The 23,002-nt window shown below is 35.7% G+C and overlaps 1 protein-coding gene and 2 long non-coding RNA genes across 4 annotated transcripts in view; 2 read left to right on the top strand and 1 right to left on the bottom strand.

Moving 5' to 3' along the window:
- The window catches only part of LOC120329438 (uncharacterized), a 31,863-nt gene extending 23,355 nt beyond the window's left edge, over positions 1-8,508 (top strand). Inside the window, exons 23-28 of the mRNA XM_039396064.2 lie at positions 309-405; positions 797-971; positions 1,710-1,883; positions 5,063-5,244; positions 6,495-6,752; positions 6,987-8,508. Of these exons, the coding sequence (XP_039251998.2) occupies positions 309-405; positions 797-971; positions 1,710-1,883; positions 5,063-5,244; positions 6,495-6,752; positions 6,987-7,209 (1,109 nt within the window). The 3' untranslated portion in view covers positions 7,210-8,508. The remainder of the gene's footprint in view (positions 1-308; positions 406-796; positions 972-1,709; positions 1,884-5,062; positions 5,245-6,494; positions 6,753-6,986) is intronic.
- A 2,798-nt stretch (positions 8,509-11,306) lies between these two features.
- LOC120329635 (uncharacterized) lies at positions 11,307-16,653 on the top strand. Of its 2 annotated transcripts, none has more exons than XR_013479639.1 (7): positions 11,307-12,343; positions 12,706-12,844; positions 13,152-13,195; positions 13,363-13,467; positions 13,779-13,886; positions 14,362-14,430; positions 16,347-16,653. It is a non-coding gene; the product is annotated as an uncharacterized LOC120329635 (long non-coding RNA). The 2 variants fall into 2 exon arrangements; XR_013479638.1 differs by having other exon boundaries at positions 12,685-12,844.
- Positions 16,654-19,182: 2,529 nt separating this feature from the next.
- On the bottom strand, positions 19,183-21,067 carry LOC120329882 (uncharacterized). The gene is made up of 5 exons (XR_013479672.1): positions 20,974-21,067; positions 20,823-20,892; positions 20,662-20,731; positions 20,403-20,460; positions 19,183-19,971 (listed from the first exon to the last, which is right to left on the bottom strand). It is a non-coding gene; the product is annotated as an uncharacterized LOC120329882 (long non-coding RNA).
- Between the last annotated feature and the right edge of the window lie 1,935 nt (positions 21,068-23,002).

Here is a 23,002-nt window from a genome sequence, read left to right as displayed (position 1 = left end):
TGGATGAAAAGGCCTTCACAATATTTTGAATAAACAGGTTCAAAAATGGGCGCTGCAAAAGTATGTGTACTAATATGAAGGTTGTTATAAACAAAACCAAGGTATCGTAATTGTGAATTCATTTTATAAGATTAAACCATCTATTTGGTGTCACCATTATATTCTATGCGTACCCGAGTTCACCTGTCATGGCACTGCTTGGACATTAATTTATATAGCTTAATGCGCATTCAAATTACCTTAGTATTGTTTTAAACTATACTAGTTCCTGCTGTAATTCATGTTTAATAATATACTTCACTATTCAGATGGAGATATCAACCTGACAATTCGGATCTTCATCTGCCCGAAGAAGAGGCAAACAGAAAGGAGAAGATGGATTGAAATGGACAAATTTGTGTGCAGGTGAAAATTAGTTTTTCAAAATAGAATTTTTTCTTACTTTAAAATTTTTGATATATAATGTATGCATGTTGCAATGAACAAATATAACATCAAGTCCATGCTTCCAAAAACAAATAACTAACTAGCCAAATGAATATACACCTTGCCCACAGGATATAGTCCCTTTACACAACTTGATGTAAAGAAGGCGAACAAAATTAGTTACCTCCATATTGGTACACACACTTCTTGAACGCCGATAGATCTTGGGAGTTTTTTTGATGCGGTAATGTTGTTCAATTTATGAATGTTATATGTGAAACATTTAGTGTCAAAATTGGTTATAATCTTTAGTTTTCTGGGTTAATCTATTATATGCTAACCCAGCAAACTGTATTCATCTCAACTTTAGTTTGAAAGCCGGCCAAGACAACATGGCATTCACCAGAGAAGATGTTCATTCATCAGTTATCAAGAGACTCCCTCAGAATATGAAAGATGATTTTGAACGTCCGTTTGTGAAAGATGCTGGTGGTTTTTGTGAATGTGGATGGCCTTATACTATGCTTCTACCCAGAGGAAAGAAGGTAAAATAAAATGTTTAAATATCATGAAAGTAAGTTGCCAAAGTAATTTCGAACAATTTATCCCAGAATACCAGAAGTTTATTCTCTTTAGAGAATATTTTCACTGGAACAATTACCGAACTAGTTTACGACTTCATACCTGGCCTGGACCGGTAACCAGAAGGGTACTCGCGTAGGGTGTGTACCAGGTTAGGGTTAGTCAGTCAGTAGTTTATTTTATCACATACCAAAAGTACACAATAGACAAAAATAACTACGAAGCACATATAAAACAATAATTTCAGTGTGAAGAGAGGCGCGATAAACCAGTGAAGGTTATCGAGCAGCGTCACTCTGGGGGAGTGAGTCTAAAAATTAAATCATAGTGAGAAAAAAGCCAAACAGGATACTAGCAAAAGTCGTGAATTATAAATAAAATAATAAAGTCGAAGATGGCCTTTTAACACATTTAAGTTAGGCGATAATTTTATTTCGATTTTCCCTATTTTAGTTCTATTACGAGTTCGGAGACTGTCTGTGTTAGCCAAGTGAATATACGCCCATAGGTTTCGTTCCCTTTACACAACTTGATGTAAAGTGGGCGAACAAAATTAGTTACCTCCATATTGGTACACACACTTCTGAAAAGCAGAACTTTGCTCAAAGCAAGGGCACATACATTGACTCAGAAATAAAGATTGATGTGGTTTGAAGTTATGAGTGATAAATCAAATTTTAATGCTTTATCAATTTATCTAGACCGGTGAAGACTATGTTCTGTGTGTGATTGCAACTGACAATGATATTGATAGCATTGGAGTTCGAACAACGTGCGGGAGTATGAGTTACTGTGGAGCAAGAGGAGAAGAATATCCTGACAAAAGAATCATGGGGTATCCTTTCAGTACTCCTATCACTTATAAAGGTGAAAAGGTGAGTTGTCTTTTAAGAATGTAGACAAGTAACCATTGATGTAAGCAAGGTTCTCTCTAAGGTGCACAACCGCTCCATTGCGCACTAACAGGGATGGCCATTTCCGAATACTAAACTATTCCGAATACATTCTAAAATAATGTTTTCGAATCTGGAATTCCGAATACATTCTAAAATCGAAAATAACACATTTTTGTTTTAGTTGATTAAAACCCAGTAAATTAGGAAATAAGCTTCAATAGAAATATCAGAATGAAGCCACAGACCAACAGTATATGTACACAAAGTAATTGATAGTTTATAGCTATTAATAAAAAATAATAGCAACTTGTGACACAGTCAGTTCATTAAAATTATTCACTTTGTACAAATGACCATATGAAAAGATAGCCAAGGAGTTGTCTGACGCTTTCTATCATTGGTACCATGATATTACGATAACAGTCGAGTCAATTGACAAAAATACTACTTGTATTCAGATAATTGTGAAAATTTTCTGAGAGTAATAAAATTTATTGGCAATACAGGCAACAACAATCGAAAATCCATTCTGCCTTTAAAAATTCTAATATTTAAGCCCAGAGTATTCTACTACCTACCAGTATATTTATTGTTATTATGTGTAACATATTGTTGTGTTTGGAGTTAGAAATAAATTAGTAGAGAATAGATGACCACCACTGCCAGCGCGCAGCCGGGATTTTCAAAATCGGAAATTCTCATTGCCGCCTGTAACACCCACCGCGATTCCGCGCTTGTTAAAAGAGCCGTCTTGTCAGCGTATAATGATCATTCTGTTACGTAAAATATTCAATCCATGACAACTACGAGATTCTAAAATATCTTTGTATATTAATTTAATGTGTCCAACATAACTCGCGGTTGCTTCTTCTTACGTCAAAAAAAAACATTACTATTCGGTCCACGGCAATCTGTGACCTAAAATTACGAGATAAACTGCTTGATGTATTTAATTTTAATATGTATTTTTGCAATCTTGCCAACTCGTTATTGCCGTTAGAAAAATCTCAAACAATTATATAAAATCCTGTTAAGTGTAGAGAATAATTCATTTCATACAATGAATATACATATAAAGTTTAGCAGTAAATTAAAAATACATATTCATCGCCGCGATTATGCCACCTGTTAAAAGAGTCGACTTTTACAACAAATAATATAACAACAAATATATATTTTTCTGTTGTGCAAAGTGATGAATTCGTGACCAACACGGGCATATTTAAAATGTCTTGCTCTTATTAATTTAATTGTCTTCAATTTAAACTGCGGTTGCGTCGACAAAATAAAATCCTCACCACTCTTATATACCAGTCCGCGGCCATAAAAATAAAAACGTGAGGTAAACTGTCCGATTAAATATTGTTTTTATCCGTATTTTGCGAATTCGGCAAATATTTAGATGTACTTGTTAACAGTGACTCCGCTCGATCGAAATGCTCAGAGTAAAATATCTCAGAGTAAAATTTATTTCATCACAATAAAATTGATTGAATATACCTCAGAATAATTATAATATAACATTCTCACAACAAGGGAAAAAGTCGCGTTTCAAACCTTGTATCGTGTTAACCCGAAAATATTTGACGGCAATTTAAAGTAATGGATAATCAGGCAAATCCCGCCCTCAGTGACGATACGTTCCTAAACGCTGACCAAACATAATGTGTGCCAGAGGCACACGAAATTTTGTGATTTTCACTGCCTAGAAAAGCGTTTTTTAAATTTTCGCGGGACTCAATAAAACTTATGTTGTTTACGGTTTTGTTTTCAGTATTTTAAATTGCCGCTTTTCAATCAAAAAGTTGCGTTGTCTTTAGAAACTCGCCGCCTATGAACGTATTTACCAGATTCACAATTCCGTGCAACAAAAATAAAATAAATGTTATCGTTATCGTGGAACAAATTTGTGGAAAATTTTCGTTTTAGAGAAAATAACACAATCGTAATAGCGTTTACGGGCCTAAATAACACGTTACGCTGATGAGTGATAAAAACAATCGCGCGCAAGTTTCTATCGAGAATGTTTTCATTCAACGGAAACGTCTTGAAAGCGGCGTCGAAAATGTGTGACGTCACACAAATATCCGATATTCTTATGAACGTGAATTCCGATATTCGAATAATGAGATATTCGAATACATTCGAATACTTTATTCGAATTGGCCATCCCTGCGCACTAACACCAAACCATTTGCGCACTGAAAACTCAACCTCAAGCGCTTGCAACATTACGTTTTCAAAGCGTCGCTTGTCATATTTTCTCGCGCCTAGCAAGACTACTCAATCCATGTTTCTTTCACATGATTGATTCTTTCACATGTATTTGGGTTGCCACTGTTCATTGTGATGTCACACACTTTCCTGCTACGTACAAGTATCTTGATTTCGTTGGAATCATTTGGAACGGCTATTTTTAACCGAGCCTCCAATGCCATAATATTTCACAAAGTTTAGGGCTCTGTTACCTCAGCCTTAAAATATTCTTACTCACTAAAACAAACATTTGCTCCATATAAAAAATTTTTAGAGCGAACACTGGATGTAAAGGTATTCTTTGATATTAAAAATAGTGTTATTTCTAAGATATCAGTAATGTGAAATCGGTGGATTTCTTTGAGAGGGAGCGCTCAAAAATTGTAAAGGTCATGTTATAATTAGTAATTTATTATAGATAAATATCCATTGTGATATCATATTGAATTCCCAGAAATGCGGAGACGACATTCTCAAGGGCATTGACCCAATGGCCTCCTCGGAACGTTCTTGGAAGAAAGGGAAGATCAGGATTTATATTAACCTTCGAGATTCTACAATAACCAATATGGCAGCAGTTTCCAATAAAGGGCCCTTGGCCCCCCAAATGGGGCCACAGAGGAGTTGGGGGGGCCACAATGCAAGTCGCAAAACTGATTTTACTTTTCACTTTAAAAAGACTCTCCGTTCTTCCTAGTTCATTGCTTGATAAGGTTATTTCACAGGGCGTTTTTGTTTTTTTTGTGCATGAATTGTTTGAACATAACGAGATTTAGAATGTACCTATCAAAATACCACTATAAATATCACTAGGATAATAAACAGGGGGACATGAGTGCTAAAAGCCACCTAATTAGATGCCCCAACCTACAGTAGTTGTTAAAATCAATTTTCTATTTCAGCTTCCAATTCCTGAAGTATTTGACAGTGTCAGCAATGCAGCCTACAAGAATTTCATGATTGAAAATAATGTTAGCGAACCCCCTCCTGTTTCTGCTGGTGACATATGGTGGCCACATCTTCAGCTCGGTATCAACGATGGAACACTGAGGAAAGAACCTCCAAAAGGAGTCTCTGAATTTGTGTAGGTTTGGAAGAGTAGGATTCTTTTTTGATTATCCCTGGAAAAAGGAAAGTCGATAGCAGGCTCCAGACATAGAATTTACATATTTATCCTGAGGGAGAGGCAAGCCGTACGACTTACCGGTAATCATATCGCGAACCACGGCCTCTCGTCTGGTTACCAGTCCATATTGGGTATTGGATTAGTTTGTCAGTTATTTGTTTTCGAAGCATGGACTTGATGGTGGAGGAGGCTGTAACCACCAGCGGTTACATGAACCATCCTACGGTGGCGAGGAGTCCAGCTATCCTCTCGCACATAACTATCCCTGCATGGGATTCGAACCTGCAAACTCACGCAGGGTAATCAGAGGTGCGGTGGCGAGTGTATTCCCAATGCTTGGCGCGATGCGCCACATCGACGAATTAAAGTTGAATTATTTTTGATTATCCCTGAAGAGGGAAAAGTTGACATCAAGCTTTAGACAAGACATGACAAAGCATGGCCTCTTTCTACCAGTCCAACTAAGGTAACCAGTTAGTTGGCCCAAATAAGGGACTTTGATGATGGCGTAAGTTGTGAAAGATCGGTGGTTAGGTGAACCATACTGCAGTTTCAAGTAGTGATTTGAATTCATTTAATCCATGCATCTGAAATGAATAACCGGTTAAATATCATCACACCTGACATGGACTGGTAATAAGACGAGATGCCATGATTTGCTGTGTGGTGAGATAAGAGAATTTCTTTTGAACTATGCCATGGTGCACAAAATGAAAATACACAACGAACACATGGGATAAAAATTCAAGGAAGTTGCCAAAATTCAAATAATGTTTAAGCTGTCTTATTACCTCCCTCTCTATAATCCAGTGATATTGGGCGCTCCAGAAGTATGTGTACTAATATAGAGGTAACTAATTTCGTTAGCCTACTTTACATCAAGTTGTAAAGGGACTGAAACCTTTGGGCAGGGAGATATTCACTTGGCTAACACAGACAGTCCCCGAACTCATAATAGAACTAAAATAAGGAAAATCAGAATAAAATTATTGCCTAACCCTAACCTTGTACACATACTACAGGAGTACAGATATTTCTACTATTTTATATCGAATTGTATACAGAGTTCCGATAAAGTCCCTTTACAATTTCAATTTAGTTATGAAGTCAGTTCCCAATATATCTCAACCAGGTTTGTTGTTTTTTATTTTTACTTCATTTAATACATCTGTGACTTTATGGACACCCTATATATTTTTTTTATACAGGCAAAGTGATTTGGTTGGAACCTTCAGAGTCATGATCGACAATGATGTATGCTGGCCAGCCAGTGGAAATCTATTGATCCGTTTCCATGGCCGCGGTGGTGGAGGTGGGGCGTACCTGATCCGAGATATTACTCTGGCACTTCGAGATGGCAATACTTTGAATGTGGTCCAAGGTCAGAGTGCAAAGGTCACGTATAAAGGTCAAGAAGCATTCTCAGTTCCACAAGAAGGACTCATTTCGGATCTGGTCAACCTCCAGTTAGTATCTTTCTTCAATAACTTTAATGTTGTCATTTTGATCTTTATTGGCTTTGATTTTATTTAAATATAAGTTTTTAGCTTAATTTTTTTTAAATGTATGTAAATTGCCCCAAGATAAATTATTAATATTTCGTGAGATTTCACATTTCATAGTAATTAATAACTTTCGATAAGAAAGTTGGAAACCACAAAAATGAAATTAATTTATAAAACTTTTTGTTTGTTTTTCAGATTCCAACCTGCTAGAGGCGACTACTTCATCACATTCACTCTAGAAAGTCCTGGTGTGTATCTTCCAGCCAGTCAGAATTCACAGACCTCCACCTATTTCATCGGAAACAAGTCTGGTACAGGATATGAAGAAATACCTGAAGATTGGTCTATGCTTGGAGAGAGAATCACTGGCAGATTTGCGCATATTCAGTGTGTATCTGCCATAATGACCAAGATATAGAGTGTTATAAAATCGGATAAATATTTCATAGTTTTTTTCAGTTTTCCATGACCTTTCTGCGACATTTGCCTGGAACATTAATCACTATATTATATAAAACTTGATGGCATTCTCTTACCAATTCAGGTTAGATAAGCGCACATAGCAGAAATATGTATTTTGTAATATTGTAGACCCTCCTCCTGAAAATCCAAACACCACCCTAATTTTTCAGGTGTGCCACCATACTTTCATTTCTCACGTAAATGAAAATTGTATTCGAATATTCAGAAAGTGGCCGGTGAAGATGATCGGTCGAATACGTAACACATTTTTATAAGTTACAAATAATTTTATCACTATTAACAAAATATCTAACACCCCCTACATTTGGAAACGCCCATACTGATATTGTGTGACGAATTACATCAATTTACTAATACTATTTGTGCTATATATATCTTTTATATGGATATACCTGGTAGAATAGTGCGATGTCCCTGAGCCAAGTCCTGACCTTGTTCATATTGTGACCCTTCATCTATTGAATTTAAATTTTTGACATGGATTTTGTTGTCTAGTTAGGAGAAATGAACGGACTCTAAAATTATTGCCTTTTTTGCTTGATTGTTTCCTCTTTTCACAATTAGGTGGTTAATGACCCAAGGTTCCATCTCAAAAACCTTAACTTAGCACTAAACTTCTCCATAATTAGATGGATAGAGATCCAGGGTTGTAAAGTCTGAGAATAGTAGACTCTAGCGCTGAATTAGTAAAAAAATCCTTTTTACAAAATTGTTTACAAGTTCAAAATTTGATTCCTCACATCAATTTCAATTTATTTTGAAATTTGAAACCATTGTCCTGAATTACAACTGTTTTTTCCTTTGTCTGAATGACTTGCTAAATCATACATCTTACGTTCGCTTCTCACTATTATCTTACGTTCGCTTCTCACTGTTCATCAAATTATGTGGTTGAAATTTGTATGTTGACCGCAAGATTGTACCTATCAGATTTACACATTATCATATCCAATTATTTAATTTTTCATATCCAAGAAATAACCCAGCAACTGAATAGTAATCTATTTGTGTACTATGCAGAATTTTGGATAATCACTTTGCTTATCATACAATCAAGTCCGTCCCTTCCAATGAAATCCAACAAATCAATTGTTACTGCATTTTTTCATAATTTTATAGAACACCTGATGTGTCTGCTGCTTTCATAAACTAAATGTCCGATTGCTATTTTGAGTGACAAATCCATGAATTTTTTTTGCCATTTCTGTAATGCCAATAAAAATCAATCAATCAATTATTTGTTTTTGTACAGAGTATTACAGTGGGTATATCATAGTAGTGTTTATGGTTTGGAAATAATTTGATTATGGCTAGAATGGAAGCAAAAATATATAATTGTGGAGACTTGATTGGAGACACAAAATGAGCTTTGTGCGCAACGTTTAGAACAGCTAGGACTAGTTTATTAATGGTTTGGAGACTTGGTAACGGATCAGAACGAATCTTGTCCATTTAGTGGGAATTGTTATTCAGTACTGTGATAAAATTATCTTTATTAATTCAATTGTTGCACAGTAGTCACATATGTAAACGTAACATAGTCCGAAATCTGTATGTTTTAGACCTTCTTATTCTTACCCATACTACACTATGAGGAGATTTTTATCTCTAATCAGTTTTATTTACTTTGTATCAATTATTTTATCGTCTATTATGCTGATTATGGAGTCGAAATAAACTTACGGTATGTTTCATGCAAAAGTTCGGAATATCAAAAGTAAATAATCTTGGGCTATGTCAGACTGACAAAATGCTTCATTTTAATCATTAATAACTCAATAAAAATAATATACACATTCATACTTGGCCATGATAAATATCAATTTTACAGAGCACTTTCACACATGGGACATATTATAAGCATTGTGCACCTGAAGCTAGCAAACCTTTCATACAAAACCTTATCTATTGAATGTGAAAGGCAAACATTCACAAGGTTGGTTACTGCAACAATAAATCCAATGCAATAATAAAGGTTAAGCCATAATTTTATACCGATTTCCCTTTTTAATTCTATTATGAGTTCGGGGTCTGTCTGTGTTAGCCAAGTGAATAACCCACATGTTTACACAACTTGATGTAAAGTAGACAAATTAGTTACCTTCATATTGGTACACACACTTCTGGAGCGCCCGCTGTACAACCAGGCTGCTGGAAATAAGCTACAGGGGTGGTAGCACAAAAGTCATATTGAGGGTGTCAAAATAGGGATGACGAAATGCGGTCGTTGCGTATCAAATTGGGGGTGACGGTATACGGTTGATGCGTGTCAGATTGGAGGTGACGAAATACGGTCGCTGCGAAAAAACCAAAGATTTGATTTCGGCATGTCAGAATAGTAGCAGCACGTTTTGAACCGGACATATATAATACCAAACATAGCGTATATTCCGGTAATTTTATGAAAAATATAAATGTATCATAGTCAAGGGTAGTTCAGTATTTAAACTTAATTTAGCACAATTATCTTTTTATTTTTTAATACAGCGATATTGGACGTCTAATACATTTAAAGCAAGTATAGGGGTAACGAAATGCGGTCGTTGTGTGTCAAAATGGGAGTGACGAAATAGGGTCGTCGAGTCAAGTTAGGGGTGGCGAAACACGGTCGGTGCATGTCAGATTTGGGGTGACGAAATACGGTCGTTGCGTGGTGTCAGGTTAGGGGTGACGAAATACGGTCGCTGCGAAGAAACTTTAAATATTTGATTTCGGCATGTCAGAATAGTAGCAGCACGTTTTAAACGTTTTGAGAGTAACTCATAGCATATCGTGGGGTATCTGTGGATGCTTGCATAGGGTCTTGTTCGATGCGACAAGTATTGAATAAGCATCCTATGAAGAAAAATCGTCTGATTTTGTTATTATCGCTGTATGTTTGGTCAGCGTGATTTTTCCTGCTGTCCTCATCATGACGTCGGTAGAATATCTTTCTGCTTATTATTATTTTTCTCAATAATGTAGCATATTAAATATTGTCTAGCTAGACTCTAGAATAAGATGTATTTAGATTGTTATATGGCTGTAGTGGTAAAAGGTTAATGCGACAAACAGCATGTTCCATCATTTTTTTGTTGTTTTGCTATTTTCTTACGTCACCTAGACATGTGATTCCTAATAACGAATGAAAAAGCATCTTCATTTTGCGGTCTCCTCCACCCTCTTTGTTTCTTTATTATAATCAAACTTTTTTCTTGCCACGTCAAAATTTGTTTGCGCTCAGGCGGTCTTTTCAAAGTTGACGCCGTCAGGTGAGCACTGATTTCATGTTTGCGAATTTTTTCGGTTTAATGGTTTATGTGCATACTTGTGTCGGTATTTTTTTCATAATCCAACGCGTATCTTCAGCCATTTTTCATAGTTGTACTAATGTAGTTAAACTAAGCTTTGGCCTACAATTATTGATTCAAATGTCTACAAAGTGGAATTGAGATCTGAAATTGGTGAGATAATCTAAATCGGCAATGATTATTAGAGATAATTTCATTCTTTCAGTTAGTTAGCCCATAGCGTAATACTAAATGATTCCTAGTGTGTAGATATTGAATCAAAGACGACGGCGTAAACAAATGGAGGCGAACGAGAACAATGAAATGTTCAAGTTAGAACAAGTAAGAAACCTAAAACCGTATTCATATTTACGCTTTGGATATATTCCATATATACGAATTGCCCTATTTCTGCTCTTAGCTTGTGTTAGCTTTTATTCAACCAATATAGTGCATCTTAGCCATGTTACATATTTCAGATCTTGTTTATGCAAACTGACTGAACGTAAACAAGATGCGAATGTTGACATCGGAAACTGCTTGAGCGGAACAAAAACTACGGTTAAACATATATTCAATGAATTATGGATTGCAGTTAGGCCATAATATAACACTAGTTTGAATTGAGAGTATACTTGTGTTGAATCAAAGACCCCTGGTAAGATATGGCTGTGCAATGATGCTTGGACCATTTCATAAATAAGATCTACATCATTGATGAATTAAAAACTCAACAGAGATGCGGTTGTGTTGGGATGGATATAGTACAGGTAATATTATTTGCTCAATATTTTTCAAATTATTTCAACGGTTTTTTTGTAGTTTATATCCAAATCTTTTTTGTCATGTCAAGAATTTACGTGGGCACAAGTAGCGTTCTCTTCTTCCATATCTTTTCGTTATATGAATGCAGTTAAACCTATGTTTAATCTACAATTGTTGATTCTGTAACGTAGAAAGTTGTGTTGCTGCTATGAATGGTCTTCTATCTGCATACTTATCCGATAGTCCCGTCGACTACTTACGACTTTAGTTATATATTAGACTTCTATAATCTGTATTCCGATATAAAGCATATATATATATATTAATCAGAAGGTATATGTGTTCTATTGGGAATCCTTGAATGGGATAGTTGCGGGGGTTGCCCCCTATATTTCCTACCTTTCCCACTTTTTTTCTCTTTTCTGTCTGTGCTATTTTGGGTTAAGTTGGGTTATTTGAAGGCTTTTGGAATTTTGCCGTTTCGTGGATAAATTTTCTATCTTTATTCATTACTTTTTCGGAAAGGTTTATTTTTAACCAATCAGAAACTAGTTTGTTTCGTTTTTGATAGGAGAAATTTTGGTTGAGCAATATTAATATTTCCGGTTTATAGCATCGGCGCAGTAATTAAGGTCAAATGTAGTGTAAATATATAGCAAAATAAATTGGAATAGCATAGATTTCGTGGGAATATCGATGATCTCATTGTTTTAAGAATATGAAATCATTATTTTATGCAGGTGGAAAAATACCTGTGTTCCCTTGAAGGTTAAAGTATACAATCAAAAATTAATTCTGCATATTCGATAATTTTTGAAAAGTAACAATTGAAAATTTGTTACAATTCAATTGTCTACCAAGTGGGACTGTCGAGGTGGAATGAAAACGAAAGATACATGGACTAATAGCTAAAGATAAACTAAATAATAATACAGTTAGGCCATAACATAGTATTAAAGCGATTATTGTTGCCAAATTCCTGACTCGAAGACTCACAGAAGTTTAGTTGAAGAGAGGCGATCAAGGATTAATAAGGTAACTGTTAATTTATTTATAAGTGCACAACCGTATGGCAATATAGTATACGATCTTGGTCAAACCAAGTGTTAAAGATTCCGTCAGTGTCATTGTATTGGCTTCTTATATTACTCTTAACATGAATCCGATTACATATGGAGGTTTTATACTACTGGGCTCTTGCGCTGAGAAACGTATATTTATTGCATTGTGCATTCAGATTTACATTTTGAATAGTCTTCCAATTTTGAATAGTCTTTCAATTATTCGTCGTTTCGGCTGTTTGACAAATTCATTTATTCTAACGGAAATTAATAAATGATTTGGCTTCATTTACAGCTTTTCTCGTTTCTTTGCAGGCAATTTATATGTTTTTACAGTTTATGTTTACTAATGCAGTTAGACTAATATTAGGCCTAAAATTATTGATCTGGGGTGGAATTGGATCACAAATTCTGGAATTGTTGGCATCGGGATCTGCTGGAGGAAATGCGGTTGAATGAACATTTATCCAGTTAGGTATGAAGTATTAAATTGATATTGATGACGGCGCATCTGCAGTCTGGGTTAAAGTCGTTTCATTCTTTGTAACTTTCGTATTTTGTAAAACCAATACCCTTGTAAGATTTCCGTCAACCATTGCGAGTGTTTTTGTTAATGAAGGCAATAAAATAAGTAAGATGAAAATCTGTCTTAAGCAATAAGTAATTCACCCTTTGTAAGAAGAAGAAGTATGCCAGGTCCTATTTTTTGTCTCGTGTAGCAATTAAAATTGCGTAGTTTTCCACTACTGGCCTACCCTTCCAATTTTCGTTTTCACGTGCAGATAAAAGTGGATAGGAGACGAATCTTCGGACATAGCTGGACATGGTAAGTACAAGTGAGTTTTTATCAACAGTCAACTGATAGAGACGGGGTAATTACTTGTTGTTGGTTTCAATACTATTGGACGCGAACTGTACATGTCGTTATGCTATTATGTTGTTTTTTGTTCATGTTCATTTCCTTGTTAGTATCTTCTTTTTGTTATATTTCAGAAATTTTAAATAGGTGATTAAATTTCTTCAAACGAAAAAGGAAACGTTTTCATTTGGGAAGCAAGAGGAGTGACTTTCCGATTCGTCTCAAATAAAAATAAATATGTAAGTAATTATATTTTTTTGCAATTCGAATCATGATTTATTTTTAAAATAAACTTCAAAATTCATTTTTTTTAATAATACTTACGAGCATAATCAGAATCCGATGTCTGTGTTACCGAAATCGTAGTGTGCAATCAGTCCTAAATGTATTTAATGAAAGCTGAAAACTGTTTATGAAATTAATGCAGTATTTCCGCTGCGTCTGAGACAAAAACAAGTATGGATTAAACAATTTAATTAAAGAAAATCTAAATTACCTTCAAAAATTTTCAACGTACAGTGTTTTCTACAGTGGTTTTATTTTGCTACAGAAATTGTCAATCAGTGCTTGAAAGTATCCAATGTTTGTGGAAAACATGTGGAGCAAGGTACGGCTTCTCCGGCGTGTGGCTTCTCCGGCGTGTCTCAACATAATCAAGGTAGGTTAACTTTTTAATCATAGACTCTGCATTTCTTTATTATTATTTCTATTCTGCATTTCTTCATTATTGATATTACTATAATGGATAATTATAACACACTTAAATTGTACAAAAGTGTGAGTGCGCATGATCCACCAAGTCAAAAAATAAAAGTTCCAAAAAAGGCGAAGAGAAGTTTTAACGATAAAGGTTGGAACACTGCTCTAAAATTACTCTTACTCGTTGCAAGTGGCCGTGTTTCATAAATTGAATTCAATTCACACTGAAATTAATTAATTAATTAATCATTTATTCCAAGCCTAAACATTCTATCTGTACCGGCATAGACATCTATGTGTTGAGAGTGAAATAAAAATGAATGCAAAATAACATTGGTGGAGGTCATTTCGCTTTTGCTGAAATCATAAAGGCGTTTTTAATTGGACTGGAATATTTCGGATTCCATAGTTTTAACTTGTATTTTATCATGCAGTTTATGTCCTGAAAACGAGAATAAGCGAATAAGGTGAAAGCGAATTTCACGAATCGAGAGTTTGTTGAAGTAAGTGTAGATATTTTTGTCTTTCCATATTTATCACAGTGGAGAGGAAATCCGTCAGACGGCTTGATTACGTGGACACCACGGCTTCTCGTCCGGTGATCAGTCCATATCGCCTATCGGGCTTAGTCTTGGATGCATGAGCTTAATGGCGGAGGTATTACGAAACAGTTGTACGTGAATCACCTCCAAGAGTCCAAGAGAGAAACCAGGAGTCCAACGATCCTCTTCCACATAATTTAACCCCACATAATTCAAACCTACATCGGAGTATTTAAAGATTCCCATGACTTATTCGTCATCGTGTTGAAACCCTGCCGGAGATGCGCGCGTGCTTCAGCTTGAGGTCCACAATCATCAAATACTTCCTCCCTTTGCCTATTTCTCCTTGTTATGCGTAAACAACTCTGGTTTCAGTTTTCTTCAGGTTTATCAGGCAGTTGCGCACAACTCGCTCTTCAGCTTTTAAGGTTAGGTACTTGTAGGCTTTAATACCACGTACAATAACGCTAAATAAATAAATTTTAAAGTATATACTATCCACCTATAGAAGTTTCCTTCTCTGAAACAATAAAATAAGGAAAAATATTTATAGTGCTAATCAGTTACCAGCACATTCTTAGTCAAATGCGTACTTCATTTTGAGTATTATCGTTTGTGAACAGTCTCGTGACAAAATTCAGTTACTTTATTTTCTATTTCAGTCCTATTTTTTCCCAATTTTATAAGCTTTCTACAAGAACTTCAAGGTGCAGAATGCACTAAATGTAGAAATCTGCAATTGTCCCTTCACTAGGACTGTTATGACTATGGAAGGGTGGTTGGGTTTTTAGTTAATAACTTCAGACGAATCGTTCAAGAGGTAAGTGGCGGCCCTAAAGCCGGCTGAAAAACCCTATATAGTAAGGGACAAAGGGACATTTATAACCTTGTATACAGTAAGGGACATTTATAACCTTGTATACAGTAAGGGACAAAGGGACATTTATAACCTTGTATATAGTAAGGGACAAAGGGACATGTCCCTTAGCAGTGTCCCTCTTATATAGTAGGTTTAATGTCCCTTTGTCCCTTCATGCTAGTATGCTTATGTGTTTTGATGTGTCATTATTATTTCCTGTGTTGCAATAACAGAGTCATATCCGGGCATATGGTTATGGCTGTATATAATACACTTTATATAATACGCTAGTTTGTAACCAACAAACACGGTCTACCTCTGTAGTGAGAGAAAGCTCGGAAATGCCCGCGGTGACAGATTTTATTACCAAATAAATACTTGATGATAGCGCGTATAAAACTCAAATATATATATACGATTGTCAGAATAAGTTGTTTGCCAGCGCTGCTTCCTCTCGCTACTCGTTTTGCTTTTTTTGGTGGGTTGAATCAAATTTTTTTTGACGTTAAAATTCCTTGATTGCTAATTTACCCGGTTCACCCCCCGGCGCTAATTTTATCCTATAGACTGAGAACCCCAGTTTTTATTTCATGACTAATCCACAAGATGGATTAGAGAAATTGAATTGCAAATCGATAGTTATTGTTACCCAAGCATATAATATTCTTCAAACGAAACTCTATAGCAGTGGTTCTCAAACATTTTAAGCCGCGCCCCTCTTTAGAATTTGTCGCTGACGTATTGAGTTTGTTGACATATTCGTAGGCGCCATTACGGGTGACCGTCGCTATACTTTGGCAAGCTGTATTTCGTTATTGTGACGTCGCAGTGACGTAATTTTTGGATGACGTCATCAGGTAGGGGTCAGGATTCATATATCCAAAAATTGTTATTTTAAATAAGCTCAACGCAATATAAAAAATTGTCTACGCCGCCCTTGTGCGCGATCGCCGCTGCTCTTTACGATCGGCAACTATTCCTATTGAAGACCGATATCTAACTTTATTTTTTCATGCAGATTCTGTCCGGATTCCGGAACAAGCGGATTGAGGCGACAACGGATCTCACAAATCATCTGTCTGTTCAAATTAGGTATTTTTATAATTGCGCATTGTTTCAGCTAGAATATTTGATAATATTGTTTTATAGTCTTTTATAGCTGTGAAGTCTGGATGTTGTTTCATTTAATTAGCAGTATTGTGTACTTGAAAAGTGTTAATTAATGCGCATTTGTCATTGTAGGGCGAAGTCTTAAAATCCAATAGTTCATTACCAGTTCACAAGTTATTCCGTTTAGAGAGTTTTGGTAATATAGGTGAGCTAATATTCCATATTCCTTTTAAACAATGCGTTCCCATTAATATCTTCATTTTATCCACCTCTCTCTTATTTTTCCCCGAAGACTAGATGTACATTTTTGTTTATTCTCTTGCTTGAAGAATAATAAAATTATTGAAGCAATATTCGTTCTCCATGCTTATTGGTTGTCGGCGACTGGGTTTTGTTAAAGGCTAATAGGAAATGGGAGTTGGAGCATAGGTGTAAGAAGTGTCTCAAAACGTCATTTTGACTGGTTTCTGCGGATTTTACACTAAGTCGTCACAAGGTTATGACGTCATACTGGCTAGCCGCGATTTTATGGGGCGCCGGTTACGGGCCGAAACGACGCGATTTTTTTTATCTTTGGCCGATCGTAGGCCATAGATAAATCGAGTACAATTACTGAAATTTTTACGCGCCCATGCTTGATCATACATGATCCGAATGAAAATTTCAAAATTTTCTATTTTCTAAGGTCTGACCCTTCGATTTCCTCCATATTCTCTTATTTTGGGGTTTTTGTAGTCCACAGCTCGAGTTTCTCCTTCGTTAATTTTTGATGTTACATTCGCGGGATTCAAACTTTAGTCACCGTGAACAAATTTATGGTCTACCCAGCGCCTTTACCAACTAGGCCAATTAAGAACTTACGAACAAAGCTTTAAGGTCTAATATTTATATATCATCTCAACGGACTTGTAAATTATAAACTCATTTATGATAATTGATAAATATTAAAACTCAGATCTCGCTCTCACGTCCCTCCTTGGCCTAGTTGGTAAAGGCGGTTGATATTCCTTTAGTTTGTTCATGGTGACCAAAGTTTGAATCCCGCGAACTTACTGTCCCGTATCAATTTCGTGTCGTCATTAATTGGATTACGCAGATATATAAAGTATGAAGGAAGCTCCGACTTATAAGAAGATAGAAATCCCTAAATAAACGAAAATGGAGAAAATCGAAGGGTCAGACCTTGGAAAATGGAGATTTTTGAAATTTATATTCGGATCATGCATGATCAGGCATGATTATGGATAAATTTCGGAAAATATACTCGATTTATCTACGGCCAATGGTCGGCCGCACATAAAATTAAATCGCGTCGTTTCGGCTCGGATCCACCGCCGGCCTGCCCCAAAATACCGCTGATCGCTAGGGTGACGTCACAACCTAGTGACGTCATACGCATGATGCACACCCCCTTTTGTACATTCTGATGATTGCTAGTTTATCCCGAACAACTATCCGAAACCTGACAAACCAATCCCAGCCTCAGAGCAAGCATGGAGATATTTTCTCGTCGGTTATATTTATTTATATCCATTAAATAACAAAAAGGAATAAAACTTCAACAAACACTGAAGATTCTAGACACAGAACGACGGAATTTGTGTGAAAGTACAGGAACCTTACTAACTTTCAAGATTCGAATAAATCTCGCGTTTATATCTATGATAGCAGTCTACGAGCATAATTGGTTATTAGATGGCAGCAAGAAATCTCAGTGTCCCTAACCAATCAATACCCATCATGACCCACGATCTGGAAAGGGGGGGCTAAGGAAGCGCTGACCTCTAAAACCCGGATACAGGACTTATTAAAATAAAATGGAAAATGCGATTGGTACAATTCTAAAACACTATATCCAGAAAAAACTGTCAATCTACGTCTGCTTCACGTGAGATTAATCGTCTTTTGCTTCCGCCCAGTTCGAACCTGAAATATATAAAACTAGTTTAACAGCGTTGGAAAAAATAATTCACAAACCGCCCTGATTTTAATTAAAATATAACTTCTGGACTATATTGCTACCCCCAATTCCATAATCTGCAATTAAAATCACGAGTAAAACACCCATATGCTTGGGATTGAATTTAAAAAGCATCACTTGCGATTCGATAACATCGAAAATTTACAGCATTCGAAATACCTCCGCAAATTGATTCTATAACCTTAAAGCAGTGGTCGGCAACCTTTTGTCGCTCGTGGGACAAAGGACACAGGGGTCGCAAGTCATTGGCAAGACGCACATATTTTCAGAAAGTTGAAAACCGAACGGATGATACTTTATAATAAAAATCAAGCAGTGATACATCTATCGAATAGAATATAGATTTATTTCCTAATTGCATTGCACCTCAAAAAACCTATTTTTATCCCATTTGCAGGCCGGATTATATTACTGTAGGTTGCCAACCCCTGCCTTAAAAGGTATGTAATGGTGCCGATAAAGGTGCCCCTTATACCCAATTTGAAAAACTATTTGGGGATAACAAATTATAACTAGGCGAATATACTAAAATTCTAAACTGCAGTTGAAGTTGGATATTAAAGATATCGATAAAGTAATTGGTTGAATAATTTTTTTTACTATATTTCACGCCTTTATAAGAAGAAATGGAACAATTACTTACTTTATCCAGATTTGTAATTTTGAGATCGCCTTGATTCGCTTTTCCAGTCAGAATTTGAATGATAAGTTAAATGCAGATTTTTTCACAAGAATAACAGCTACTTACATATTTGTAGCTATTTGACGAAGTACGCTGTCATGAGGGACGGACACACGGCTGTTTTCTTCCCAGTGAGTTATTGATGACACACGATTCTTATTTGTGAGTGACGACTTAGCGAACTGACTGAGTGATGGATTCTATGTTCTCGGTAATTTATATGCCTTGAGGACTCATTAAAATAAAAATTTGCATACAATCACGTTTAAATAGGAAATTTAAATATCTTCCTAGTAATCAAGATTCGATTATTAAGTTATCAGGTATTCCCGGCTTTATTATTTAATGCCTGCTTAGCAGGTGCTCCCGAAGTATGTGCACCAAGATGGCGCACAACCTGAACATTATATGTGTACCAGGTTAGGGTTATCAGTTGTGCGCCATCTTGGTGCACATACTTCGGGAGCGCCGTTTAGAACGACCCAACACGCAGTGGGATGGATCTGTGGCCATTTGACGTAGTGTGCTGTTATTAGGGATGGACAGGCGACTATTTTCTTCCCAGTGACTAGTTGAGTTATTGATAAAACATGATTCTCATTGTCGGTGACAACTCGGCGCGAACTGACTGAATGATGAAATTAGCAAGTATTTAAAAAAGCCCAGCTTTAGCAGTTAATGTCAGTTCGGCACGACCCAAAACGCAGTTGAATAGATAAATCGAAAAAAAAATTACAAACTACAGCTATCTCGAGACCAAGGTATGATTTTTGGAGAATATACGGGTGAAATATTTCGTTCCGACTCAGTCTCCATATTGTGCATTGCTCTCTTGTTTCTTCAAAATCTCATTTCGCATTCGTATGCCTGCTATATAAAAGCATTTGGTGTAAGAATATTGTGGTTTAAGACGGAAGGCAAGTTTTAGGTCAGTAGCGTAAAGATTATAGCAGTATAGCATTATTCTCCAACCTTTACAATTGTAATACGCAACAATATTGTGATGTAAAAAGTTAACAGAGATGTACACAACTACATTAGCATAACAGCAATATCAGAACTTATTAGGTATCATACGTGTGTTTATGTAGAACAAATTATGATCACAATTGTTCATATAAAAAGAGGAAAACTCGTGGAAAAGCGAAAATGAAAGTTTTATTGTAAAAAAGCGCTTTCAATATTCGAATGTTTACACTGTACAAACAACACGAACCAACAATTTAGGAAATTATGTTTTACGTATACGCCTTTTCCTTTTGAGTAAAGTATATTGTTCATAAAAAATGAAGCAGACCCACCTGTCCATTTACATCGGTCAATTGCCACCTTGTCACCAGCAGTAACAATATCTTCTACCTGTAATTGAATTGGGAATTATAAAATGTTGTGATAAAAACCTTAGATTTTGCAACATGTTTAGACCAACCACCTAACTTTCTATTTACATCGACAATATCTTCATAGCGTCAGAAAAACCTGTAATTAAAGTGGAAATTATAAAACCTTCGCTCTATAATCAAGTTGTGATAAAAACCTTAAATTTTGTAACATACCTACCTTTCCATTTACATCGACCGATCGCCACTAGTCCTCTAGCAGTAACAATATCTTCCTTCTTCGCAAAAACCTGTAATTAAGGTAAAAATTATAAAACCTTTGCTCTATAATGAAGTTGTGATAAAAGCTTTGGATTTTGTAACATTCTTAGAACTACTTACCTTTCCATTTACATCGACCAATCGCCACTCGACCACCAGCAGTAACAATATCTTCCTTCTTCGCAAAGCCCTGTAATTAGATTAAAATTAAAAGGCCTTTACCTTATAATCAAGTTATGATAAAACTGATAAACTACTTTAGATCAGTTACCTTTCTGCCTACATCAATCAGTCCGTCACTCCACCATCAATCATGCCAATATCATATTATATTGGTAGATTTTTCTTCTTTTTTTTTAAGCCTGAAATTTGAAAATTATAGTTATGGCTTACTTTTTAGCGATGATACTTTTTAGCGATGATACAAAGTTCTTGTGCAAAGTAGAAAAATTATAAACAGCACGTTGTCGCGGATTACAACTCACAAAAAAAATTATCATAAAACAAGACTTGATGCATAAAGAAAAACGTTGCAAAACACGTAAATAAATACACTCGAAAGGTATATAAGAAATGAAACAAGAACTCAATGCTGAAATCTATATTCGTCATATAACACTCAAATTCTGCATATGGCTGAAAAAAGGCGCTACCCAATTGTATCGGAATAGATTATTATTTATACAATTCAAGTTATAGCTTATATATGCATGAAGAATGGGAATAATTAGTTGACCTAGTTATATCTCGACCTTCCCTGCCTTAAACTGTGAATTTACCTAGCTCAGACCAGCGCAGAAACGACCTCACACTACCACGCCCTGAGCCGAAATGCGGCACGCGCGCCAAATATTTTTTTAAGGTCAAAAGAGAAAAAAATGAGCAGTATCAAAGAGAAACACAAGGGGAGGAAGCTGTCATTTTTAATAAAGAAACAAAGATACTGTAATCTCTATCTCACTCTAATCAGTGACCAATGATTGTTGTTTACTACTGAAAATAAAGAACGTAGATTTATTCGGGATGTGACTGAGAAGATTGTCTGATTAAACCACATTCCATGGAAACTTTATCAAGACAACTATTTATTTGTTGTTAGTCTATTTGTGTTTTGTTAAAAGCCCAGTCTCGACTAAACATGTTCGAGGAGTCATAATAGGGCATTAGTGACGTTTACGGAGCTTCATTCTTTTGGGTAATTATAATCGGAATTGATCTTACGCGACGTCTGTTGACATGGTCTACACTCTACAGAACTTCACTTCATGTTTGTAATTGAGTAGGTACACATAATACAAAAATGACACTTTAACGCAACAATATTTTTTGCTTTTCTCATAACTATTGAAACAATACAGGGTGTCCATTGCAATTTTGTTATGAAGTCAGTTCTTAATATATCTTAACCTGGTTTGTTGTTTGTTAATCAGTAATTGTTCAAGTATTTTATACATCTGCGAAGACAAAATCTCTAAATGGCATTGGTAAATTCCCTCTGCAATTTTAAACCTATATGTCCTTACACCCTATATGTCCTTTAACCCAACATCATTTAATATTTTGTTGATTCTTAGTCACTTTTTATTGAAATTATTCTTTCCGGACGCAAAAAATGACATACCCTTGGAATTTCTCTGGCAGTCTTTACCCCTCGTGTCACTATGCACACACGTCACAGACATGCGTTTCACCAAGTATCAGTATGATATCTCACCCATACCGCGCAGTTCACTGTTTGGTAATTATCAAACCACGAATCAAGTCGAGATCATCCAAGCTTCGATTCGAGTCTGAGTCCGACATCAAGTTATCACGTAGTTAAAGACATTCTCATAGAATTCGGTTCTTAAACTAAAATAATGAAAAAACAGTGTAAATTACATTCTAACATGAGTATTCTTCCTGATATTTTACATGATGCTTGTAGACCTTATTCATACGAAAACATTTAAGCTCAATTTTGATATGATTGCTTTTTTATACCTGCTTTGTTGGTCCGAACTTTAACACTCGAACAACTTGACTATTGCAGTGACGTTTCAATGCCCCTATATAACCGTTACTTTGAGTCATTCACCATTTACATATTTTAAAGAAACCAATGCCACACACTCACATGAAAACCTTCTCTTCCTATTTTAGTCATTAATCAAAAATGTCAAATTCGTTAATATCATAATTGATCAAGCAAATAATTTGTCTGAATTTATATCTAGGTATATTTAGTTAATGCTTAGAGCATCCCAAACGCTTGTCAACTAAATTATTATTCCATTGAAAGTTATTGATGGTCTCAGACA

The sequence above is a fragment of the Styela clava genome, chromosome 12 (genome assembly GCF_964204865.1).
Source record: "Styela clava chromosome 12, kaStyClav1.hap1.2, whole genome shotgun sequence".
Classification (NCBI taxonomy): Eukaryota; Metazoa; Chordata; class Ascidiacea; order Stolidobranchia; family Styelidae; genus Styela; species Styela clava.
The sequence above is the reverse complement of the archived record's forward strand: the minus strand, read 5'-3'. Positions and strand labels throughout refer to the sequence as shown.